Source organism: Nannobrachium achirus, assembly GCF_963921795.1.
Source record: "Nannobrachium achirus genome assembly, chromosome: 7".
In the NCBI taxonomy this organism is placed as follows: domain Eukaryota; kingdom Metazoa; phylum Chordata; class Actinopteri; order Myctophiformes; family Myctophidae; genus Nannobrachium; species Nannobrachium achirus.
In genome coordinates this window covers 12437700-12457624 of record NC_137816.1, presented here as the reverse complement: position 1 = coordinate 12457624, position 19925 = coordinate 12437700, and the positions used below count along the sequence as shown (strand labels likewise).

General features: G+C 42.5%; 1 protein-coding gene across 5 annotated transcripts in view; it reads right to left on the bottom strand.

Annotated features, from left to right (window-relative positions):
* Positions 1–122: 122 nt before the first annotated feature.
* The window catches only part of tp53bp1 (tumor protein p53 binding protein, 1), a 35940-nt gene continuing 16137 nt past the window's right edge, over positions 123–19925 (bottom strand). For 2 of the 5 annotated variants that reach the window (XM_080730718.1, XM_080730722.1), the window contains 14 exons: positions 19075–19312; positions 17506–17574; positions 16521–16676; positions 15136–15365; positions 13128–13310; positions 11129–11535; positions 10012–10086; positions 9026–9217; positions 8190–8378; positions 6445–6636; positions 5722–5816; positions 3399–3595; positions 1472–1608; positions 123–413 (listed from right to left, as the gene is read on the bottom strand). In XM_080730718.1, coding sequence (XP_080586844.1) covers positions 229–413; positions 1472–1608; positions 3399–3595; positions 5722–5816; positions 6445–6636; positions 8190–8378; positions 9026–9217; positions 10012–10086; positions 11129–11535; positions 13128–13310; positions 15136–15365; positions 16521–16676; positions 17506–17574; positions 19075–19312 — 2545 coding nt within the window. In that variant the 3' untranslated portion in view covers positions 123–228. The remainder of the gene's footprint in view (positions 414–1471; positions 1609–3398; positions 3596–5721; positions 5817–6444; positions 6637–8189; positions 8379–9025; positions 9218–10011; positions 10087–11128; positions 11536–13127; positions 13311–15135; positions 15366–16520; positions 16677–17505; positions 17575–19074; positions 19313–19925) is intronic. The other 3 variants (XM_080730720.1, XM_080730721.1, XM_080730719.1) reach the window with 3 other exon arrangements.

Sequence of the window (19925 nt, the reverse complement as noted above, 5' to 3'; positions counted from 1 at the left end):
TGCCCTTGAAAATATATATATGTAACTGCTAAATGTGTAAAGTGTATATATTCAAGGCTTACTGTGTGCGCCCTTTTCTACAAGAACAAAAATAAACATTGAAATGAGACAACTGTCACAGTTTTATTCCATAAAAACGAACAGGTTAAAATTATATACAACAGAAGCATGCAATAGAACTAATACTGGACATTCAACGTGATCAAAGGCCTTCAGGACGGAGTCACATTATGACACATAGTCATGGCTATATTGAGGTTTACTTAGATAACCCAGAGGCTCCCCGCAGATCAAACTCTGGATCAGCCACTCGGCAGACAGCAGTGGAAGTTCCTGGGATGTCACGCTCTCCTGGACTAGCGGTGGACAGGCACGATCTGTGATCACCAGGTCAAACTTGCCCGTAGGGATATCTGAACAGAAAGAAACATGAAAGATTTTTAACAACAAATATTCTCGTGCAGTGGTTCTCAAACCTTTTCTGGGTCAGATGGGCGGGCCGCTTGCATTTTCACTGTCTTGTTTTAATGATCATTCAATTATGTTGTGGCAGGTTGGATAAATTAAACTAACATAGCGTTGCCTTGTATTTCTTAATCATTTCACCCAAAACAATAGAACAATTTATGACTATTAATATACAAACGTATATTATGTAACATAAGAGGATTAAATAGGATTCAATCTGATTTAGGCCAAATTATTTATTGACTTTCTCCAGACTTTACGTAGGCCATTAGTGAAGAAGGTGATGATAGTATACTTTACTAGGTATGTATCTGTATCACAATGATAACTACTTTTTCAATGTTTTAAAGAAAGAAATATGACAGTTTTACACCAATATTTTTTAGTGGTGTCCAACGATTAAATATTTTAATCGCATGATTTATGTAGTTAATCGCTCGATTAATCGCAAATAAGTCATCAGCTTTTATCAGGTCACAATGTAACTTAGAGGAATATCTTTCAAGTCTTTCGTGGCCCTATTAACTTGGGAGTGGAAATATTTGCTGGATTTATGCAAAAGTATGTCAATCTTTTATTCGAAATCAATTAAAAACACGAATAAATCATAATGGTATTGCATTAAACAGACTGCAGCTGATGGGTATAAGGATCTGCTAAATTGACTTAATATGATTACTGTTGTGTCCACCTTTATGCTTTATTTATACTTTGTATTTTTCTTACATCAACAGGGATGGACCTTGTAGCCAATATAGCCGATATTGTAGCCAATGTTTCTAAATATGCGATTAATTGCGATTAAAATAATTAATCGCGATTAACATAACGGTGAGTTAATTGCGATTAATTTAGTTAACTCGGACAGCACTAATATTTTTATATTATTAAAATAATAGTGTTTAGCAAATTATTTGAGGGACCACAATATTCTCACAGCCTGCAGGTTGATAATCACTGTCCTAGTGTAAGGTACATGGGTGGGGTGGGGGTGTTTTCATACCAGAACCATCCTTATCAGCTTGGTAATGTTTTACAGAGGAAGCTCCGCTCAGGGTAAGCAACTGCGACCATAGCTCCACTGGCTCCTCAAACACCAACAGGACCCGCAAGGTCTTGAATGGGTTTGCACGGGGATGCCTGTTAAAAAATTAAAAAAAAAAGACTTTCACATAGTACCAATAGCTTTAACTCTGATTCCTTAATCAGCCATGCTAGAGGTAACAAATATCAGGTCAATTATGCAATAGAACACGAGGACGGAGTCTTTTAGTAGTAGTAGATCACTGGTTCCCAAACATTTTAGCTGGAGACTCAAAAGAGAATTAGACGTTTACCCGGGGCCCCCATTTAGTGAAAATAGATGAGCTTGTAGATCTGTTATTTTCACTTCTAAAACTTTTCTCTTTTTTTTTTAAATCTTTAAATGGAAATTATTCAATTTTCTGATTTTATTGATGAAATACTTTTGAAAAATGTTGAAATTGCTTTTAATCAATGAAAAGATGTATTTGTTTAAACGTATTAAAGGGTCCCGACCCAGGACCCACTGTTTGGGAAATAATGCTGTAGATCAAAGCTATGATAACATTTATAGTCAGTTATTTAAGTTATGCTGTACTGGAGTGACATTCAATATGGCAGTCACACAGGCAGACAATGTAAGGCGTTTGTCTATTTAGTTTCTAATCCACTGTGGCACATTATTCATACCGAGCCAATCAGGTGCCATGTAACCTCGCCCACCAGGCTTTCTGAGAGAAAGCCTGGTGTTCGTTCACAACAGGCCGTTTGGTTTCCGCCTAAAGCGTGGAAACCACTAGAAGAAGCGGCGTCGCTTTGATTTGGTTCCCTCATCCCTATTAAAATGCTGGAGTAGCCTAGTGTAGTCTTTCCAGTCGCTACGAGTTGGAATAAAAGATGCATATACCAAACGAATTCTTCAAAAGCAAAACTACTCCGCATCAAGGAGTTTATTAGGTAGGACCTAAAAGTATGTCCTTGGGCGCAGGGGAATTATTTTGGGTTAAAACTGTTTCCGGTGGATAGTTCCGGCCAAATTGTAGTCCTTTGATTACTACAACATGACGTTTTGTGGTTTCCGCTCCAGACCGGTTACAAGCCCGACAAGTGAAGTGATCCCAGACTAGGTGCCATGGCATTGGTTCGAAATCTCATTGTTCCTACATCCCATTAGTCAGAATCTGGTGATGTTAACCTGGTGAAAAATACTATGCCTAAACCTAACCTCAGTAAAACTATGCCTAAACCTAACCCAAACCATAACCTCAGAAAACTATGCCTAAACCTAAAACCTAAAACTAAATTCGGACAAATGAGATTTCGGACTTATGGGCAGTCCCCGCCAATCAAGTACTCCTGAACCAACGAACCAGCAAAGACCATAACATTTTGTATGCCAAACTCGTTCAGTAACGAGACAAGGACACTGGAGGCCGCTGTGCCAAAACTCAGTTGTCTCGTTGAGAGACGAGACAAAGGGTTAACTTTGTTACGTGCAGCTGCATATGCATACTGCGTGCCCTGTGAGAGACCCTGGTGCATACGTCATAACGTGACAAGCACAGAACCAAAATGGAGCGTCTATTCTGCATTGACTTCTATTCTATGCTGAAACAAAAAAAGGGCTTTATCTCTGAATAAGGTGCAAAGAACGCCAGGGAAGCAGAGATCTGCCTGCTTTCACAGCGACACTATACCGCGATGGTCGGCCCCGGTTTGGATTTTAGTTTCGCGAGTGTTTGTAAACAACCGGATCTTCTTCCTCAATCGTCAGTGGACACTCACGTGCACACGCACAAAGCTTCCGAGGCTCTTCAAAATAAAGCGTAAGTGAACGGCAGCAACAGCTAGAAATGTTAGAAACCTTGGCTTCCATTGTGTTAAAAATTATTGGAGGAGCATCGTACCATTCTACTATGCTGTCATCAGGGCCGACACCGGCAGGCAGCAGGTAGTTCCTGTAGTTGAGCAGCTTATTGTCCTTGCAGCAGTCTCGCACCCACATGTGTGACACACAGGGCACACCACTGGCCACACACAGCAAGTACTTACTAGTACGACAGTGCTGGTCAGCAATGAGCAAGCTCTGATACGCTGCTTTGCACTGAAAGAGAAAGACATACGAGTTCAGTGTACGAAACACAATAAATATTATACACCTGAAATTAACCCATTCAGAACGCGTACACATTATTGTGTGTCATTATGTTATGCTTTAACTATTGAAAAACAGCAGATATACAAGCTCACAGCGCGGCACCGAGTGCCGCGCTGCGAGCTTGTAGATCTGCTATTTTTGAAAAATCGTGAAAATTTGAATTTTGACCCGATTCTATAAGTGTCTTTTGAATCTTAAGATTTTTTGAAAAACCTATGTTTCTATATGTCAGCAATCTGGCAAGCCATCGTCAAAGAAAAGGTCCTTTTCACTTAAATGGAGCTCAGTTAGTCTGTTCTTGAGACTACTATGTCAGTAGTTGTCAAACTTTTTCATGTGAAAGACCCCCAAAATGATATTTATTTGGCCACGGACCCCCATCTCAAAATAGGGACCACCCAGAAGCAAAATTTTAGTTACAAATGTTCGCTTTGAAAATACATATATTCAAAGATTTGCACACGTTTTCACGACTTTTTCAAAAATAGCAGATCTACAAGCTCGTGAGCTTGTGTCTAAATGTAGCAATGCCAGTTGTCTTGACCCAACAGAGTGAACAGGGGGACAGTGTAGCTGATGACGCTGGTCATTTTGTATCTTGTGTAGCTGCTAGTGTGAATGCATCAGGCCTGAGACTTGAGGGCATTCATATCATCAATCAGACAAAAATATATCATTGAACAGTGACTGTGAGAAGAACAGAGGACACAATCTCTGAGGTCTTAAGACTCTCAAGGTCACACACCCATTTGCCATTAGCCCTATTCACGGCCCGCCCACCTACTTCCGTTTCTCAGCATCCCCCGGGTGCTGACTTCAATTTAGAAGGGGAAACTATACTGGACTTAAAGCCAACAAATCGTTATTTCTAACGGTAAAGTAAATTATAATGCTTTGTGCCGTTTACCATCTTGTGTTCTTGATCATGCTAGCCGTATTTTATACTTTACTATTCGGATTCGGAAATTGCATTAAATTTGCGATTTCTGTGCTAACTCTATAGGCTTATAGTAGGATTTTCCCCTTCAAAACGGGACTTCAGCACCCGGGGGATGCTGAGTGGGCGGGTCGTGAATAGGGCTAATCGGCAAGTAGAAGCGAAAAAAGGAGATGAAATGCACTGAATATTTTGTAAAGTGCGTCGTGTTTTTGGAGCTGTGAGAGTCTATGGACATCGAGTCATCAATACAGCATTAATGTAATGGATTTAAACATTAAAATGTGTAATTATATGTATTTATAATACACATAATTAAATTCCGATGATCTACTGTCGTTGTATATTGTTCTGAGTTACTTGATGTGTATAATAGGGTTGCAACGGTACTCAGTGTTACTGGTGTTACCAGTGAGCGAGCACAACACAGAGTACTTTACCTGCACACCGATAACACCGTTAAATAAAAACGCATCCGCTGCTCTGCTCTGCCCTGCCCTGAGGAGCGCAGTAGAGATGTGACGTTCGCCAACGATTCCGCTCTTTTGAACAGCTCTTTTAAATGAACGATGGGATTCGGTTCTCAATCGCGGGAGGCTGGGAGCTGTTCTCTGTGTGGGAGTGTCAAGAACAGATCCAGAATCAACGGATCATTCACGAGGCGAGGCACAGCCCATCAGACTGCATGATGTCTCGTCCCCACTCACAGTGCATGTTCCAGGAGACTAGTTGTGGTTTTATAATGTCACAGATTATGTCACAGAAAAACAACGATTAGCCAAACAAGAAACCGCAGGGCTGTTGTAACACTAAGAGTGTTGTTGCTTTTTTACAAAGCTGAATTTTTAATATGGTCGGATCGGATGGTTGTTGTTGTTGTAGCTTGAGGTAGCATTGGCTGCAACTGAGTGCTCACAAGACGACAAGACACGCAATGGTGGTTGAAACGGTGTTACCGATAACCGCGGTGTTGACACAGACGATATTTTCGGTGTTAAAAATCTCATACCGTTGCAACCCTAGTGTATAAGTATTAATTTAGAACACAAGATGAGTTATACATTATCTTGGTTGACCCAGGCTCCATAATCAATACACCTGATTGGTATGCCTCAGATTGCCACACAGCACCTACCTGTTCTTCATTGAAGTCCAAGAGGATAAATCCTCCTCCGGCCTGCAGCTGGGACTCTGTGTAGCGTTTGTGGTATGGAGCGGTCATCACGTATTCTAGTGAAGGATACAATGTCATAAAATCAGTGGGGGTGAATGCTAAATGTCCATAATCTAGGGCAGGGGTCTTCAAACCTCTTTTACTCTGTACTTAGTCTGCTCTTTTTCACCTCTACACCAAACCCCTTTGCCGAAAATAGCCGATCTACAAGCTCACAACGCCTCGTGCTTTTGTGAACTTGTAGATCTTCTTATTTTTGGCTACAGTTCTCAGAATATGGACACTAGGGTTCAAGTTGTTGATTGGAAGAATTGGAGGACCCCCTGTTCAAGTTGTTGATTGGAAGAATTGGAGGACCCCCTGTAGTAACTCTGAGAATCCCCTAGGGGTCCCGGACCCCCTGTTGAAGACCCCTGATCTAGGGCCTAGGCACCATCCTTCAAAACCGCTTTGAAAACTCACCTAGTCAATATTGCTTTCCCCAGCTAACTGCACACCCCGTTTTATTATTAAACTGTTTTTATTGATTTTACTCTACAAACATAGCCTTATTTTATTTTGTTGTGGTTGTCTCCTCCCCCCATGTAAAGCATCTTTGGGTACTTCGAAAAGCATTATATATAAATCTGATATATTATCAAAATCACATCAACCCCTCGAAAGTCAAAGCGTCTTTCTTCTTACCTTCCTCGTCATCGCTAGTCAGCTTGTTGGACAGTCGGTCACACTCCGAGGATGCGGTCAGCATGAAGGCAAACCCTTGGAAGAGAGATGCATTCTGTGGCAGCGGGCCGTGGGTCTGTGCCAGCAGGTCGGTGGACTGTTGGGGGATCTCCGGGGCACTGTCGGATGTGTTGCACACCCCCACACGCTGAGCTGGGGACGGGAACACACGTGTAAGCTAAAAGCAGAAAAGGCTGTATGTAACATTAAGAATCTGGAGGAAAACATTAGTAAGGGAGCCATGGGATTTGTGAGTCATTTAATGTGCTAGGTCAGGGTTCCCCAATAGGCGGCCCGCGGATCATTTGCGGCCCGCGTGGGGCTACTGTCTGGCCCCCACCAACCCCAGTAATAATGGTGGTATAAGAGCAGCAACAACACTAGTATATCGTCATTGTCGGGGGGAAACCTTGTATCTCCAAATTTGTACGTTCTTTCCCAAAGTAAAGCCTTGCTTCATCATACAAGGCCGTCGCACAAAAGTAGTGAAAACAGCAGATCTACAAGCACACAACGATGCGAGGCGTTGTGTGCTTGTAGATCGGCCGTTTTCACTAGTTTAAATCATTTTTAAAATGATAAATGCAAAACAAACGGTTTTGGACATACAAGATCTTCACCCGACAACGACCGCCGATCGCCCCTTGCAATGCTGTGGGGCTTGGTACCCTAGACATAATTTGGCCCTTGGGGAAAACTAATTGGGGAACCCTGTGCTAAGTGGTTCAAAGCAAAGACAACCAAGTGTAGAAAAACCACCTCCCATCATCCCGACACACGTGGACCAACACCTGCAGAATACTAGGAACTGATTAGTAGTTACCAGGTCAGCCTTAGTAGAAGATGGAACCAGCAGCACAGGATGGACACAAGCAATACGGATGTCAAATGTGTCACACAAAATGACATATTAAAAATGTTTCTACTAGTCCATCACACACACACAAATAAAACAACCAAATCTGGATACAAACACCACCTGAATTAAAACGACACAAAATCCATGGTTGGGAATGTTGTTATTATTTTAATATAAATAACAAACAATTGATTTGAAGACCTCTTCAAATGTATAATGGAGGTCATGGTTAAAATAAGTCCATTCACAACAATGTTGCATATAATGATATCAACTTCCAGCGGGGATAGCCATTGCCAACTACATTTCAAAAGGAGCTTAAGATTTAGAACTTAGAACTGTCAAAAATCGTATATAGTGCCTCTGCAACAGGTTGGCATAGGAAAACAATAAAACAGATGAAAAATGTTTAAAAATACAGGAGAAAAACCTGTAAAACAGATTAAAATCTAAACTTCTAAAAATCAAGTGCATAATAATTAAATTCCAGCCTCATTAAAAGCCTTCATTCTAACCAGGCTTGGGTAACAGGTCTAGGCTTAGTGTGAGAAAAAAAAGGGTACAGCGGTAGCTGACCGGATAGTGCATCGACTACATAATTGCACCGTCCCCGGTTGGATTCTGGCTGGACAGGACAGCTGCTGTCAACTCTCCTGCGTTGCAGCTCAAGCTGACAGAGAGAGGTAATACTATTCACCTAGTTCTCCCGTTTCTATCCTATCTAAAATTTTAGTGAAAGAATATAAAAAAAATAAAACATTTAACTATATGTCCTAAACGCCTGACATAAGCAGACAACCTCTGCTGAGCCAAGATCATAGTTTAGTTGAGTCGTCAGTCAGCATACCGGCTCTAGAGCCGCCCCCTCTGCGGCCCCTCTTGGCGGGGGTCCTCTGATCGTCCTCAGAACTCATTAGCTTCCTCTTCCCAGAAGGGCCCGGGGTGCGGGGGCTGGCGGAGGAGTTGGAGCTGTGGTTGGGAGTAGACTGGCCTCCTGGGGTTCCTGTACGCTTCCTCTTCCCTTCCACCAGGTTGTCTGAAAATCACAGCATTTCAGTGGCACGTTCTTCTTATTCCATATTAGGTTTCCTATGTATTTGTTAACACCATACGGTATTTACAAATCACTCAAGACCATATGAAAAGGGTTAGAATGCTTTGCATTTAATAGTGTCTGTCAACTAAAGCAACGAGCCACTAGAGGTAGCTGTTTACTGTAGATTTTACAATGGCTGAGAGGCTAGTGAGGCACAACAAAGTGAGTGCCTCAGACCCTCTCAGCCATTTGTAAAATCACGGTAGTGGCTTATTGCTTTACTAAAACGGTGATAAATATGGCAACATAAAAATCATAGACATGTCCCAATTAAAACAGTTCTAACAATTAACAAAAAGAATTCCAAGCTTCCTGCGACAGACAGCACAAACCAGGAAGAGCAACTTCTTAGTTTACAAGGGAAGGGCAGCACTCGTTTCTGTTACAAGCCCAACGAAGCCCCTCAGTCACTCACTGCTACCATAATCGCTACGTGTTGCTCAGCGATTGCACAGTCAGCATTTGATCAACCATTTTATTGTCATTGTCATAGGTAACACAAAATCCATAAACACAAGATAATGCGTGATTTAAGAGAATATATTACTTTTGAGAAAATGTTAAGATGGGAGTTGCATCTCTCTTACCCAGGCTGATGTCAGAAGCCTTGGTCAGTGGAGTGGTGGGCTCGTACGGCCCCAGGCCGTGTTGCTCCCTCAGCTTGTTCCCCTGCTCCAGAGTGAGGATGATGGTGCTTCTCTCGTGCCAGTCCGTGTTCCCCTCCCTCTCCACGCTGTAGTACAACTTCTGGTCCTCTGTTTTGTGGCCCTTCACAATGCCTGCACAAAAAACAAATACACACAAATTACCAACAATATTCAAGATACACTCGGCGATTCTGTATCTTAGAAAGTAAATGACCCAACAGAACATAACATAAAATTCCGTTGGCAAAGGCCATTTAGGCCTGAACACATTATGACGCAATATTTTATGCTTTAAATATAAAAAAAATAGCAGATATACAAGCTCACAGCGCGGCTGCGAGCTTGTAGATCTGCTATTTTTGAAAAATCGTGAAAATTAGAATTTTGACCCGATTCTATAAGTGTCTTTTGAATCCTTCTAAGATTTTTGGAAAAAACCTAGGTTTCTATGTCAGCAATCTGGCCAGCCATCGTCAAAGAAAAGGTCCCTTTCACTTAACTGGAGCTCAGTTAGTCTGTTCTTGAGAGAATACTATGTCAGTGGTGCTCAAACCTTTTGATGTGAAAGACCCCCAAAATGATATTTATTTGGCCATGGACCCCCATTTCAAAATATCTAGTTCCAGGGACCACCCAGAAGCAAAATTTGAGTAACAAACGTTCGTTTTGAAAATACATATATTCAAAGATTTGCACACATTTTCACGACTTTTTCAAAAATAGCAGATCTACAAGCTCGCAGCGCGGCACTCGGTGCCGCGCTGTGAGCTTGTATATCTGCTATTTTTCACTGGTTAAAGCATTCAATAATTCTAGGCCTAAATGGGTTAATTCCCTGACACTGTACAGGAGAACATAAAACATTGTACTATGTTTGAGATTAGTTTTTACGAATAGGGCTGTCACGATTATGACATTTTACATACCGATTAACTCAATTTCTGCTATCCCCGTCGAACCCAGAGATTTCCCGCTGTACCGTGGTGCCATGCCTGAGGAGCCTGGAGATTTAATTTTCATTATGAAACAATTAAAAGTATGATAGCAGTTTATCGCTGATTCTGGCTCTTTAGGCCCGCCTCCTAACTGTATCCGGACGCATTTCCGGTTCTGACCGGATCTAGGTTTCCGTATCCGGTCTGAGGCCGCGTCATAGCTCCGATCCCATAGGTTTCCATTGTAAACAAAGGAAGGAGCTGCACGACCATGGAATGGTTTTTTTTCACACGTTTTTTTTTTTGGTAGCTGTTTGATTCCTCTACCCGCCTGGCATATGATCTATTCTGCGCACATATCATCTGCTATGTGCGCGAACGTGCCCACGTGTTACCATAGCGCACAGCTGGCTGTTTCAAATGTTTTTTTTTATGTAAACACTGGCGGATACAGCCTGGCAACGGATATGACCATTTCAATGGGGTTTTTTTTATTCGAAAGCTGTCATCGAGTCTACACGTCTACTAGATGAGTCGCGCACAGATCGTGTACGATGCGTGCATGTGCCCACGTTAAAAGGTAAGGACAATTTGGCAGGAAAACAGTTCAGCCTAAGTTTAAAATAGCAGCAAATGAGTTAACTGTCACTCAAATAATTGCGATTAACAATTTAATTGTGTTTTTGTCGTTGACAATTACATTTCTGTTTGGCTTGTAGGCTTTGAAGTTGCACATGGCAGATATGATACAGAACCTAAATATACAAAGAAATTACTGACATATAATGATATTTGACAACTTTCTGCTTAAAAAAAAGAACAGTGATAGTGGAAATAGCCGATCTGCAAGCTCACAACAATGCGACGCGTTGTGAGCTTGTAGATCAGCTATTTCCACTATTTTTGACTTTTTTTTAAAACATATGAACATTTTTCAACATGGAAACGATTATGACGATTATGAAAAATAATCGCGATTATGTCAAATAATCACGATTAGACGATTATGTAATAATTGCGACAGCCCTATTTACGAATATCAAAACAAGACACTCGTGTAGCCACTAACTAACCCTAACGCTTTAAGATAATTTGTGCGGACACTCACCTGTGCTGAAGTACTTGCCCTCCAGTAAGGCGGTGACCTCCGTCTCCACGGGGATGGGGTCACACAGAAGGATGTCCTTGCCCGGCACCTCGCACTCGTAGCCGTCGTCGAAGCGCAGGCGGAACCTCTCCTCGCCGATGTGTCGGGTGATGCGGCCGGAGTAGAAGTAATTGTTGGAGGACCACTTCGCCACCACCCGCAGCCCGACCAGATTTCGGCCGGTCGAGCCCGCCGCCTCCGGAGAAGACCTGAGGGAGTCGGAGTGGCTGGGGGGGAGCTCGGCGTCCATGGGGCTGTCCGGGAGGCCCGGGGGGGTCGCTAGGCGGGTGTAGGCGGGCTCCTCCTCTGATGAGGACTGGGGCTGGCCGGGAGTACCGACCCCCCGCATCCCACTAGTCCCTCCTCCCCTTATGCAGACAAAGAATGGTATGCAAGTTCGTCAACTTCACACTGAAAGCTTAAAATCAAAAATCAAACCTCGGTTCGAAGTGAAGCGGTGAACTTTTATTCTATGTGTTCTAGAGTTATGAACTCTGTGATCTATACATCTATACAGTTATGGACTCTGTGATCTATTCATTCTTTATATTATTCTGAATTCTACATTCTTTATATATATTCTGAATGAATATATAAAGAATGGAGGGCCGAATTATCATGTGAAGCTTGACCAATCCTCAAAGTATCCATTCATCAGACCGGGAGGGACACTACACACATATTCTGGAAGTACAGGACAGATAAGACCTGTTCATTCTGAACTGAAATGGCCATATATGGACATGGGACACACATTTTGCTTTTTGAAAAAGCCTATTCATTCTGGACTGATATTCTGGACGTACGGGACAGAAAAAACCTGTTCATTCTGGACTGGAGTGACCATATATGGACATGAGGTGACATGCATTTTGTTTTTGAAAAAGCCTGTTCATTCTGGACTGAGATGACCATATATGGACATGAAACACACATTTTGTTTTTGAAAAAAAACCTGTTCATTCTGGACTGAAATGACCATATATGGGCGTGGGACACAAAAAGCCACTCATTGGAAGCGGTTTTCACCGCTTCAAAAATCAAACCTCGGTTCGAAGTGAAGCGGTGAATTTTTATTCTATGTGTTCTAGAGCTGTGAGATCTGTGTTCTAGATCTATACATTCTGTGTTCTAGATCTATACTTTCTATGTGCTTTAGTTCTATATTTTTATGAATTCTGAATGAATGAATGTTTTTGTCTGGAGGGCCAAATTGTCATGTGCAGCTTGACCAATCCTCAATTCTGGACGCACGGGACATGACACGGACACGGGACTCCTTGGACAGACTGTACGGGACAGACAAAGCCACTCCTTGGAAGCGGCTTTCACCGCTTCAAAAAACGTAGACAGACATTAAATGCAGACGGAAAGTAATCGTCTAAGAAGAGAGGATTAGTGAAAAGAGGAAAAACCCCAAAAGTGTTTTGCAGAGGAATAGTGTTGTTTTCTAAAGAATGTGTATATCCTGATAATATGAAGTGTTGATCTTGATGTGTTAGGCTAGGGCTGTCACGATTATGACATTTTACATGACGATTATTTGTCACTCAAACAATTTGCGATTAACGATTTAATTGTGTTTTTGTCGTTGACAATTACATTTCTGCTTTTAAGTTGCACGTGGTAGATATGACACACAATTACTGACATATTTGACAACTTTATACTTAAAAAAAAGAACATTGATAGTGGAAATAGCCGATCTACAAGCTCACAACGCGTCGCGATGCGACGCGTTGTGAGCTTGTAGATCTGCTGTTTCCACTATTTTTGACCTTTTATTTAAATATATGAACATTTTTCAACATGGAAACGATTATGACGATTATGAAAAATAATCACGATTATGTCCCAAAAATCACGATTAGACGATTATGTAATAATTGTGACAGCCCTATGTTAGGCTACTTATTTTTGTTGAATAAGTAACAAAGCGAGCCCCTCAGAAAGGACTCACCTGGATGCTGGGCAGGATCGGGACGGAGGTCTACCCCTCCTGGCCCTTCCTCCTCTGCCAGTCTGAGGGACGAGGAGGGCCCCCCGGGAGGGCGGGGTTCCAAAACCCCTGTCCTTAGTAGTGACTGCCGCTGCCCTTGCCCTTTGCCCCCTGTGACCCCTCTGTTGATGCCCACCCCCTCTCCTGGGGATTGCAGACACACAGAGGGCACACGTGGAGCCAGTCAGGTTGCCTTGACACTAGGGCATTCACCGAATATTCGAATATCAAAGTCACTATTCGACGTTGTTCACCGAAGTCGAATGTTCGCTTTTTTTCCCTGAGTTGTCAATTCCCCTGGTGGATGAATGTGTTAATGCTCTATACCAGGGGTTCTCAAACCTTTTTAGGCTGTAAACATATTTAAACTGGGGACCCCCACCCTGACAAGCACTTGAAATTGTAGGTATTACATTTAATGTGACTCGTTTCCACAAATAAATATTGTGAAAATAGCCGATCTACATGCTCACAACGCCTCGCAACGCCTCGGCTATTTTCACAATGTTCGCCTCTTCCTTACTTAACTCACTTAGCGCCGAGCGACTTTCGGGGCGACTAACTAATGATGGCGTTTAGTGCCGAGCGACTCGGAGCGACTTTTATATAAAAGCATTGTTTAAGCTTTTAATTTGGGTTGATAGACGGAGCGGAACGGTTAGCTTACCTTCGACTAGCATACAGATGAAAACCGTGAAAAAAAAGGATACGATTATGACGTCACCTTTAAGCCATAGCTTCCTGTTTACGTAGGCCTCTGTTAGCCGCTAGGCTCAATGCAAACCATCCGACCCTCACGTAGCTTCACTAGGTCGGATTTTGATTCGGAAACTTTTCTGTGTGGCATCTATATACGTTCCGATGCCCATACCAATGGTGGTTTGAGACGATCAAGCACGAATTGAGCAGTATTGAGCTCAAATGGCGGCCCGCGGCCTGTCCATTGAATGTCAATGGAGAGCATGTCATTGTACCATCCTGTTATGTCATGAACCTTGTTTTTTATTCTGACTTAACATGGGACCATGGAAAGTCAATGGGCTATGGCTCACTCTAGTGGTCATCTTGTGGCATCTGCAGGCACGTGTACCTGTTTATGTAATGTGATTTTGGGGATTCAATATAGCTATTTCCTGGCGTTATAAGCGCAGATTCATATTGAAATCTGGCTCGCTCGGCGCTAAGTGAGTTAATATTTGACAGTTTGGACAGTCCTGTCGAATATTCGAATACTTTGAGGTCGAATAATTCGAATACTAATCAATATTCGTGAATGCCCTACTTGACACTGATCTAAGGTCACACATTCAAAGCCCCCCCCACACAGCCCCCAAATGAGCTATGAGGGGCTGCCTTTTGACCCTAGATCTGAGGGCAACATGTAACTGAGGCAGGCAGGATTCAGTTAATCAGAGACTATGCTTTAATTTAAGGAACTGAGATGTTAGTAGGGATGGGTATCGTCATCATTTTAATGACACGGCTGATCAATACTACTCTAGTCTTCATCATTTGGTGAATCAATTAACATGTTGTGAAAGGTTCTTTGATTAGGGTGAGGTGCCCACCACTTAAAGTCCAATGTTGACTGTTAGTGCTCCTTGTTACTGCTGTATCACTGTTACTGCACAGGGACAGAAGTGATACAGCAAGGGGAGATTGTGCTATCGTTTCCTTGGACGATTATAAACATTGTTACATTAAAATAAGAGTTATTTTTCAAATAAATCAGAAAATCAAATACTGATTGAAGCACCATTTGTCCAGGAGCTAATCCGTAGTTCAGCTCTGAGCCTCTAACTGATCAGGAAAACGGTACCCATCCCTAGATGTTAGAAAGTTGGAAAAGACTGATCAGCATGCAACCAGTGGACTGAGAGAGACCAAAGCAGAATAGCAGAGTGAAAGTTTATCTAAATGGTATAAGCATCAAGACGGAGGTCCTGGGTGGAACCGGGTGGAACAGTACCTGGCCCCTCGGCCGGCCCCTCGGCTGGGAGGCATGATGAAGTCGGGTCTGAGATGGCCGCCAGTGGTGCTGCTGGTGCTGGTGCCACTGGAGCTGCGCGGTAGGCTGGACGTCTTGGACGACAGGGAGCTGACATCCGCCAGGTCCCCAGAGGTCAACGAACTGCCCGTGCGGCATGGGGATATGTCGCTGTCCATCACCTGGCAGTCCACCACAGGCTCCTCACTTTCCTGGAGATCCCACAGACATGTATTTTGAGCGGTGGTAAACCGCTCCATAGAGTGGCTGTGTGTGTGTCTGTAGCCTTTTTCCTCAGCGTTTTGCCATAGTAAAATGTGTGTACGTAGCATCATGTTTGTCTAGTGATGTCATATGTCGTATGTCTGTAGCCTTTTTCCTCAGCGTTTTGCCATAGCAAAACGTGTGTGTGTGTAGCATAGCCTGTACATCCTAGACTCAAATCCTAGTCTGAAGACGTTATGCAAGCACGACCGCCGCTCACTTCACATTGGGTGTGATTTTTTTTATACATTTGTTGGATTACTCCCCAAATTTGGGGTACACTGACCGGATATGGCATCAGCCACATAACGTGTGTTAACATGCGTTATCGTTTTGCTTTTCTACCCTCAGCTTCTTGTCTCTATGTTCTGCGTGTATATTTAAAAGAAAACGTCTGGAGAAATGTAAAAGTAGAAGACCGCAAGTCATGTGTGTCATCCCTGTGATCTACAACAGCTTAACCCATTTAGAACGGGTACACATTATTGTGTATCATTATTTTATGCTTTAACTATTGAAAAATAGCAGATATACAAGCTCACAGCGCGGCACCGAGTGCCGCGCTGCGAGCTTGTAGATCTGCCATTTTTGAAAAATCTTGAAAATTAGAATTTTGACCTGATTCTATAAGTGTCTTTTGAATCCTTCTAAGATTTTTTGAAAAACCCTATGTTTCTATGTCAGCAATCTGGCCAGCCATCGTCAAAGAAAAGGTCCTTTTCACTTAGCTGGAGCTCAGTTAGTCTGTTCTTGAGAGACTACTATGTGAGTGGTGCTCAAACTTTTTCATGTGAAGGACCCCCAAAATAATATGTATTTGGCCACGGACCCCGCATCTCAAAATATTTAATTCCAGGGACCACCCAGAAGCAAAATTTGAGTTACAAATGTTCGCTTTGAAAATACATATATTCAAAGATTTGCACACATTTTCACGACTTTTTCAAAAATAGCAGATCTACAAGCTCGCAGCGCGGCACTCGGTGCCGCGCTGTGAGCTTGTATATCTGCTATTTTTCACTGGTTAAAGCATTCAATAATTCTAGGCCTAAATGGGTGTTTAATCCACAAAATAAAAGATTGACAGAAAGAAATGTCATTACCTCAGTGACCTTACGGTCCACCTCTTTACCCTCCTCGTAATACACATCGGTTATGATCCGTGTGACAGTGGTCCGCACCTCCTGGATGGTGCGCACATGTCTACGATGGGTGGGGCCGCTTCCAGTTCTTCTAAAGGAAGGAGTCTCTGAGTCAGCCTGTCAGGCAAAGAGTAATTGGACGGGAGTTAAAACAATACAAAAGAAGAGCTCGCATTTTATAATCCCTATATTAAAATTGGCTAATGGGAGAACCGGTCGGCCGGCTGGCGGACGGACCACGTCGTCATGCTTCTGTCACTATGACTCAGCCATAACCATATAAGGAGTTCCCAATGCAGGCAAGCCGAAATATGTGTTGTATAACCTCAATGTGTCGTCATGCGTAGGGGTGGGCGATATGTAAAAATACAATATCACGATATTTTCCCAAGCTGCATCCTGATACACTATTTTATCACGATTCTTTTCCACGTTGGTTTTTATGGTTATTCTTTGAGTTACTTGACTAAAACTAGACTCTCTGGGTTCCTTTTGGGAGGTCTAAAGTGAACTTTACAAGTATGTAACTCTGACAGTATACAAATGAAGGGTCCATTTGGTTTCATTTGTATACTGTCAGAGTTAAGTGGAGACCTTGACATTTTAAAGTTTGAGAACTGACGATTTTGACCAAAATACAGGTTTAATTGAATTCTGCAATCTCTGTATTAACGATTTCACAGGATTTTTTACAAGGCTCCCTCAATTGTATCACGACACAATCCTCTGAAAAGGCATATTGTGGAGACATGATTGTATCGTCTCAACGATAATTAACACCATATCGCCCACCCCTACGTCATGGCATCAGGCGCAAACAACTTTGCGTCTGCTCCATATATGGAGCTCGGCGACACTGACGTGAAGGCCGCAACGTGGCCCAAACTCTAGCCAAGCTCTAGACCTGAACCTCTGGTGTTAAAGATCTGCACAAAGGTCTCCATACCCTGCTGGTCGGGGAGCGGAAGCCTTGGGCATCAAGGCCGGGCGGCTGTGAGGCTGCCTTCGGACAGCGCTGGAAGAGAGACCCACATACACCATAACGTAATTAAAAATGCATTGCCATGGGGAAAGTATTTTGACAATAGCTTAACTCTCACATACCTGGAACGTGCCCGAGTCGCGTTAGATTTTAACCACTATAACCATTATTTTATGCTTTAACTATTGAAAAATAGCAGATATACAAGCTCACAGCGCGGCACAGAGTGCCGCGCTGCGAGCGTGTAGATCTGCTATTTTTGAAAAATCGTGAAAATGTGTGCAAGTCTTTGAATATCTTTGACCCGATCTTTGACACGACTTCTAAATCCTTCTTCTAAATCATGTTGTTCTCAAACTTTCTCATGTCAAGGACCCCCAAAATTACAGGTATTTGGCCGCGGACCCCTATCTCAAAATATGTTGTTCCAGGGACCACCCAGAAGCAAATATTTGAGTTACAAATGTTCGCTTTTAAATAGATATATTCAAAGACTTGCAAAGAAATATCATGATTTTTCAAAAATAGCAGATCTACAAGCTCGCAGCGCGGCACCGCGCTGTGAGCTTGTATATCTGCTATTTTTCAATGGTTAAAGCAGTCAATAATCCTAGGCCTAAATGGGTTAACCCATTTGGACCTGAAAAATACCTAAAAATGTCTTCTAAATCCTAATGGTTTTCTGAAAAACGTCTGCTTCTTTATCTGTGGTGCTCAAAGTTTTCAATGTCAAGGAACCCTAGAATTATATGTATTTGACCGCGGACCCTCATCTCAAAACATTATTTTCCAGGGACCCCCCAGAAGCAAAGATTTGTCCACGTTCACGTTTAAAAAAAAATATCAGATCTACAAGCTCATAGTGCGGCACTCGGTGCCAAGCTATGAGCTTGTATATCTGCTATTTTTTAATAGTATAATAGCAATAGTATAAAATAATTAGGGTTAAAGTGGTTACGTGACACAGATGCATTCCCGGTCTTTTTATTACGAATTTAAAGGCTTTGTTTTTCAACCTAAATCTCGATGTATCCATGTGAACATCAAAAACGACGGCCATTCTCCCCATGCGCCACTAGGGGCATTTGGACGTGGATAACTGCTGGGTAGGATCAGACAGCAAAGTGCGGGACAGTAAGCCAAAAGGTTGACTAAACATCCACAAATATGACAGAAGCATTGAAGTATTCCTTTAACAAAACTCTCATGTGTGCGCACAATAATACATGTATACAGTATTTTCTGGACTATAAGGCGCACTGTCAATGAATGGTCTATTTTCAAACTGTTTTCATATATAAGGCGCACCTGACAATAAGGCGCACATAATAGACGCTACCGTTGCGTTATGCATCAAACAGATGGAGCTGTGCTAAAGGGAATGTCAATGTCAATGAATGATCCATATATAAGGCGCACTGTAGTTTTTTGAGAAAATTAAAGGCTTTTAAGTGCACCTTATAGTCCGGAAAATACGGGTAATATGATTTGTGATGTGCACCACCTGAATGTCACAACATCTCTCTTATTTACCTTGGCGGGTGGACTAAGGATGATGGTGTCGTTGCTGTTGTCAAAGCTGGTTTGATGGGACTCTGGTCTCTGTCCGCCAGCCGCCCTGGTTGGAGTGGACGGCTCAGGGCTTTCACGCACCGCTCTCCCCCCAGCGGCGGCCTGTGGGCCAGGTGTGGAGGGCTCCCGGTGGGGGCTGGTGGGGGCTTCCTTCTGGCTGCTGGGAAGGCTATTGCATCCCAGTGAAGACCTCTGAGAACTAGTAAGGGTGAAAAGATGCATCCATTATTACAGGGGCCGTCAATGTTTTTCAGGCCAGGGACCCCTTAGCAGAGAGAGCGAGGTGAAGCAGGGATCCCCCACTACACAATATTGTATAAAATTGTGTTTTAGATTCAACTTTTTCATATAGCTTAATATCTATATCAGCACTATCATCAGTGTATGTTGGATTCATGAAGCCATTGGATCCAGTTAATATCAGTAAGCTATGAAAATAAACTTGCGGTGACTTGAAACGTTTTTGTAATCAAACACAATAAATATATAAATATTTGCATAGTTTAACCACATAAACCTTGGCGTCTCTATTATGGGGAAGATATTCTGCAGAAATAACAGATCTAGTTTGTAGATCATGATGACAATATAATGACACCCAGTTCTTTGATGGAATAAATGGTTTAGTAATGTATGCATCTATACATTTAAGGTATCTCTGTATGTATGCCTGTCTGTTAGGGTTGCACAATTAATCGGAAATAATTGAGAATTGTGATTTTAGGGTTGACAATGATATAAGCATTGAAACTTTTCAATTAATCAATTAATCATAATCTTATTTTGTCCACTCAGTGACTCTTGCACCTTGC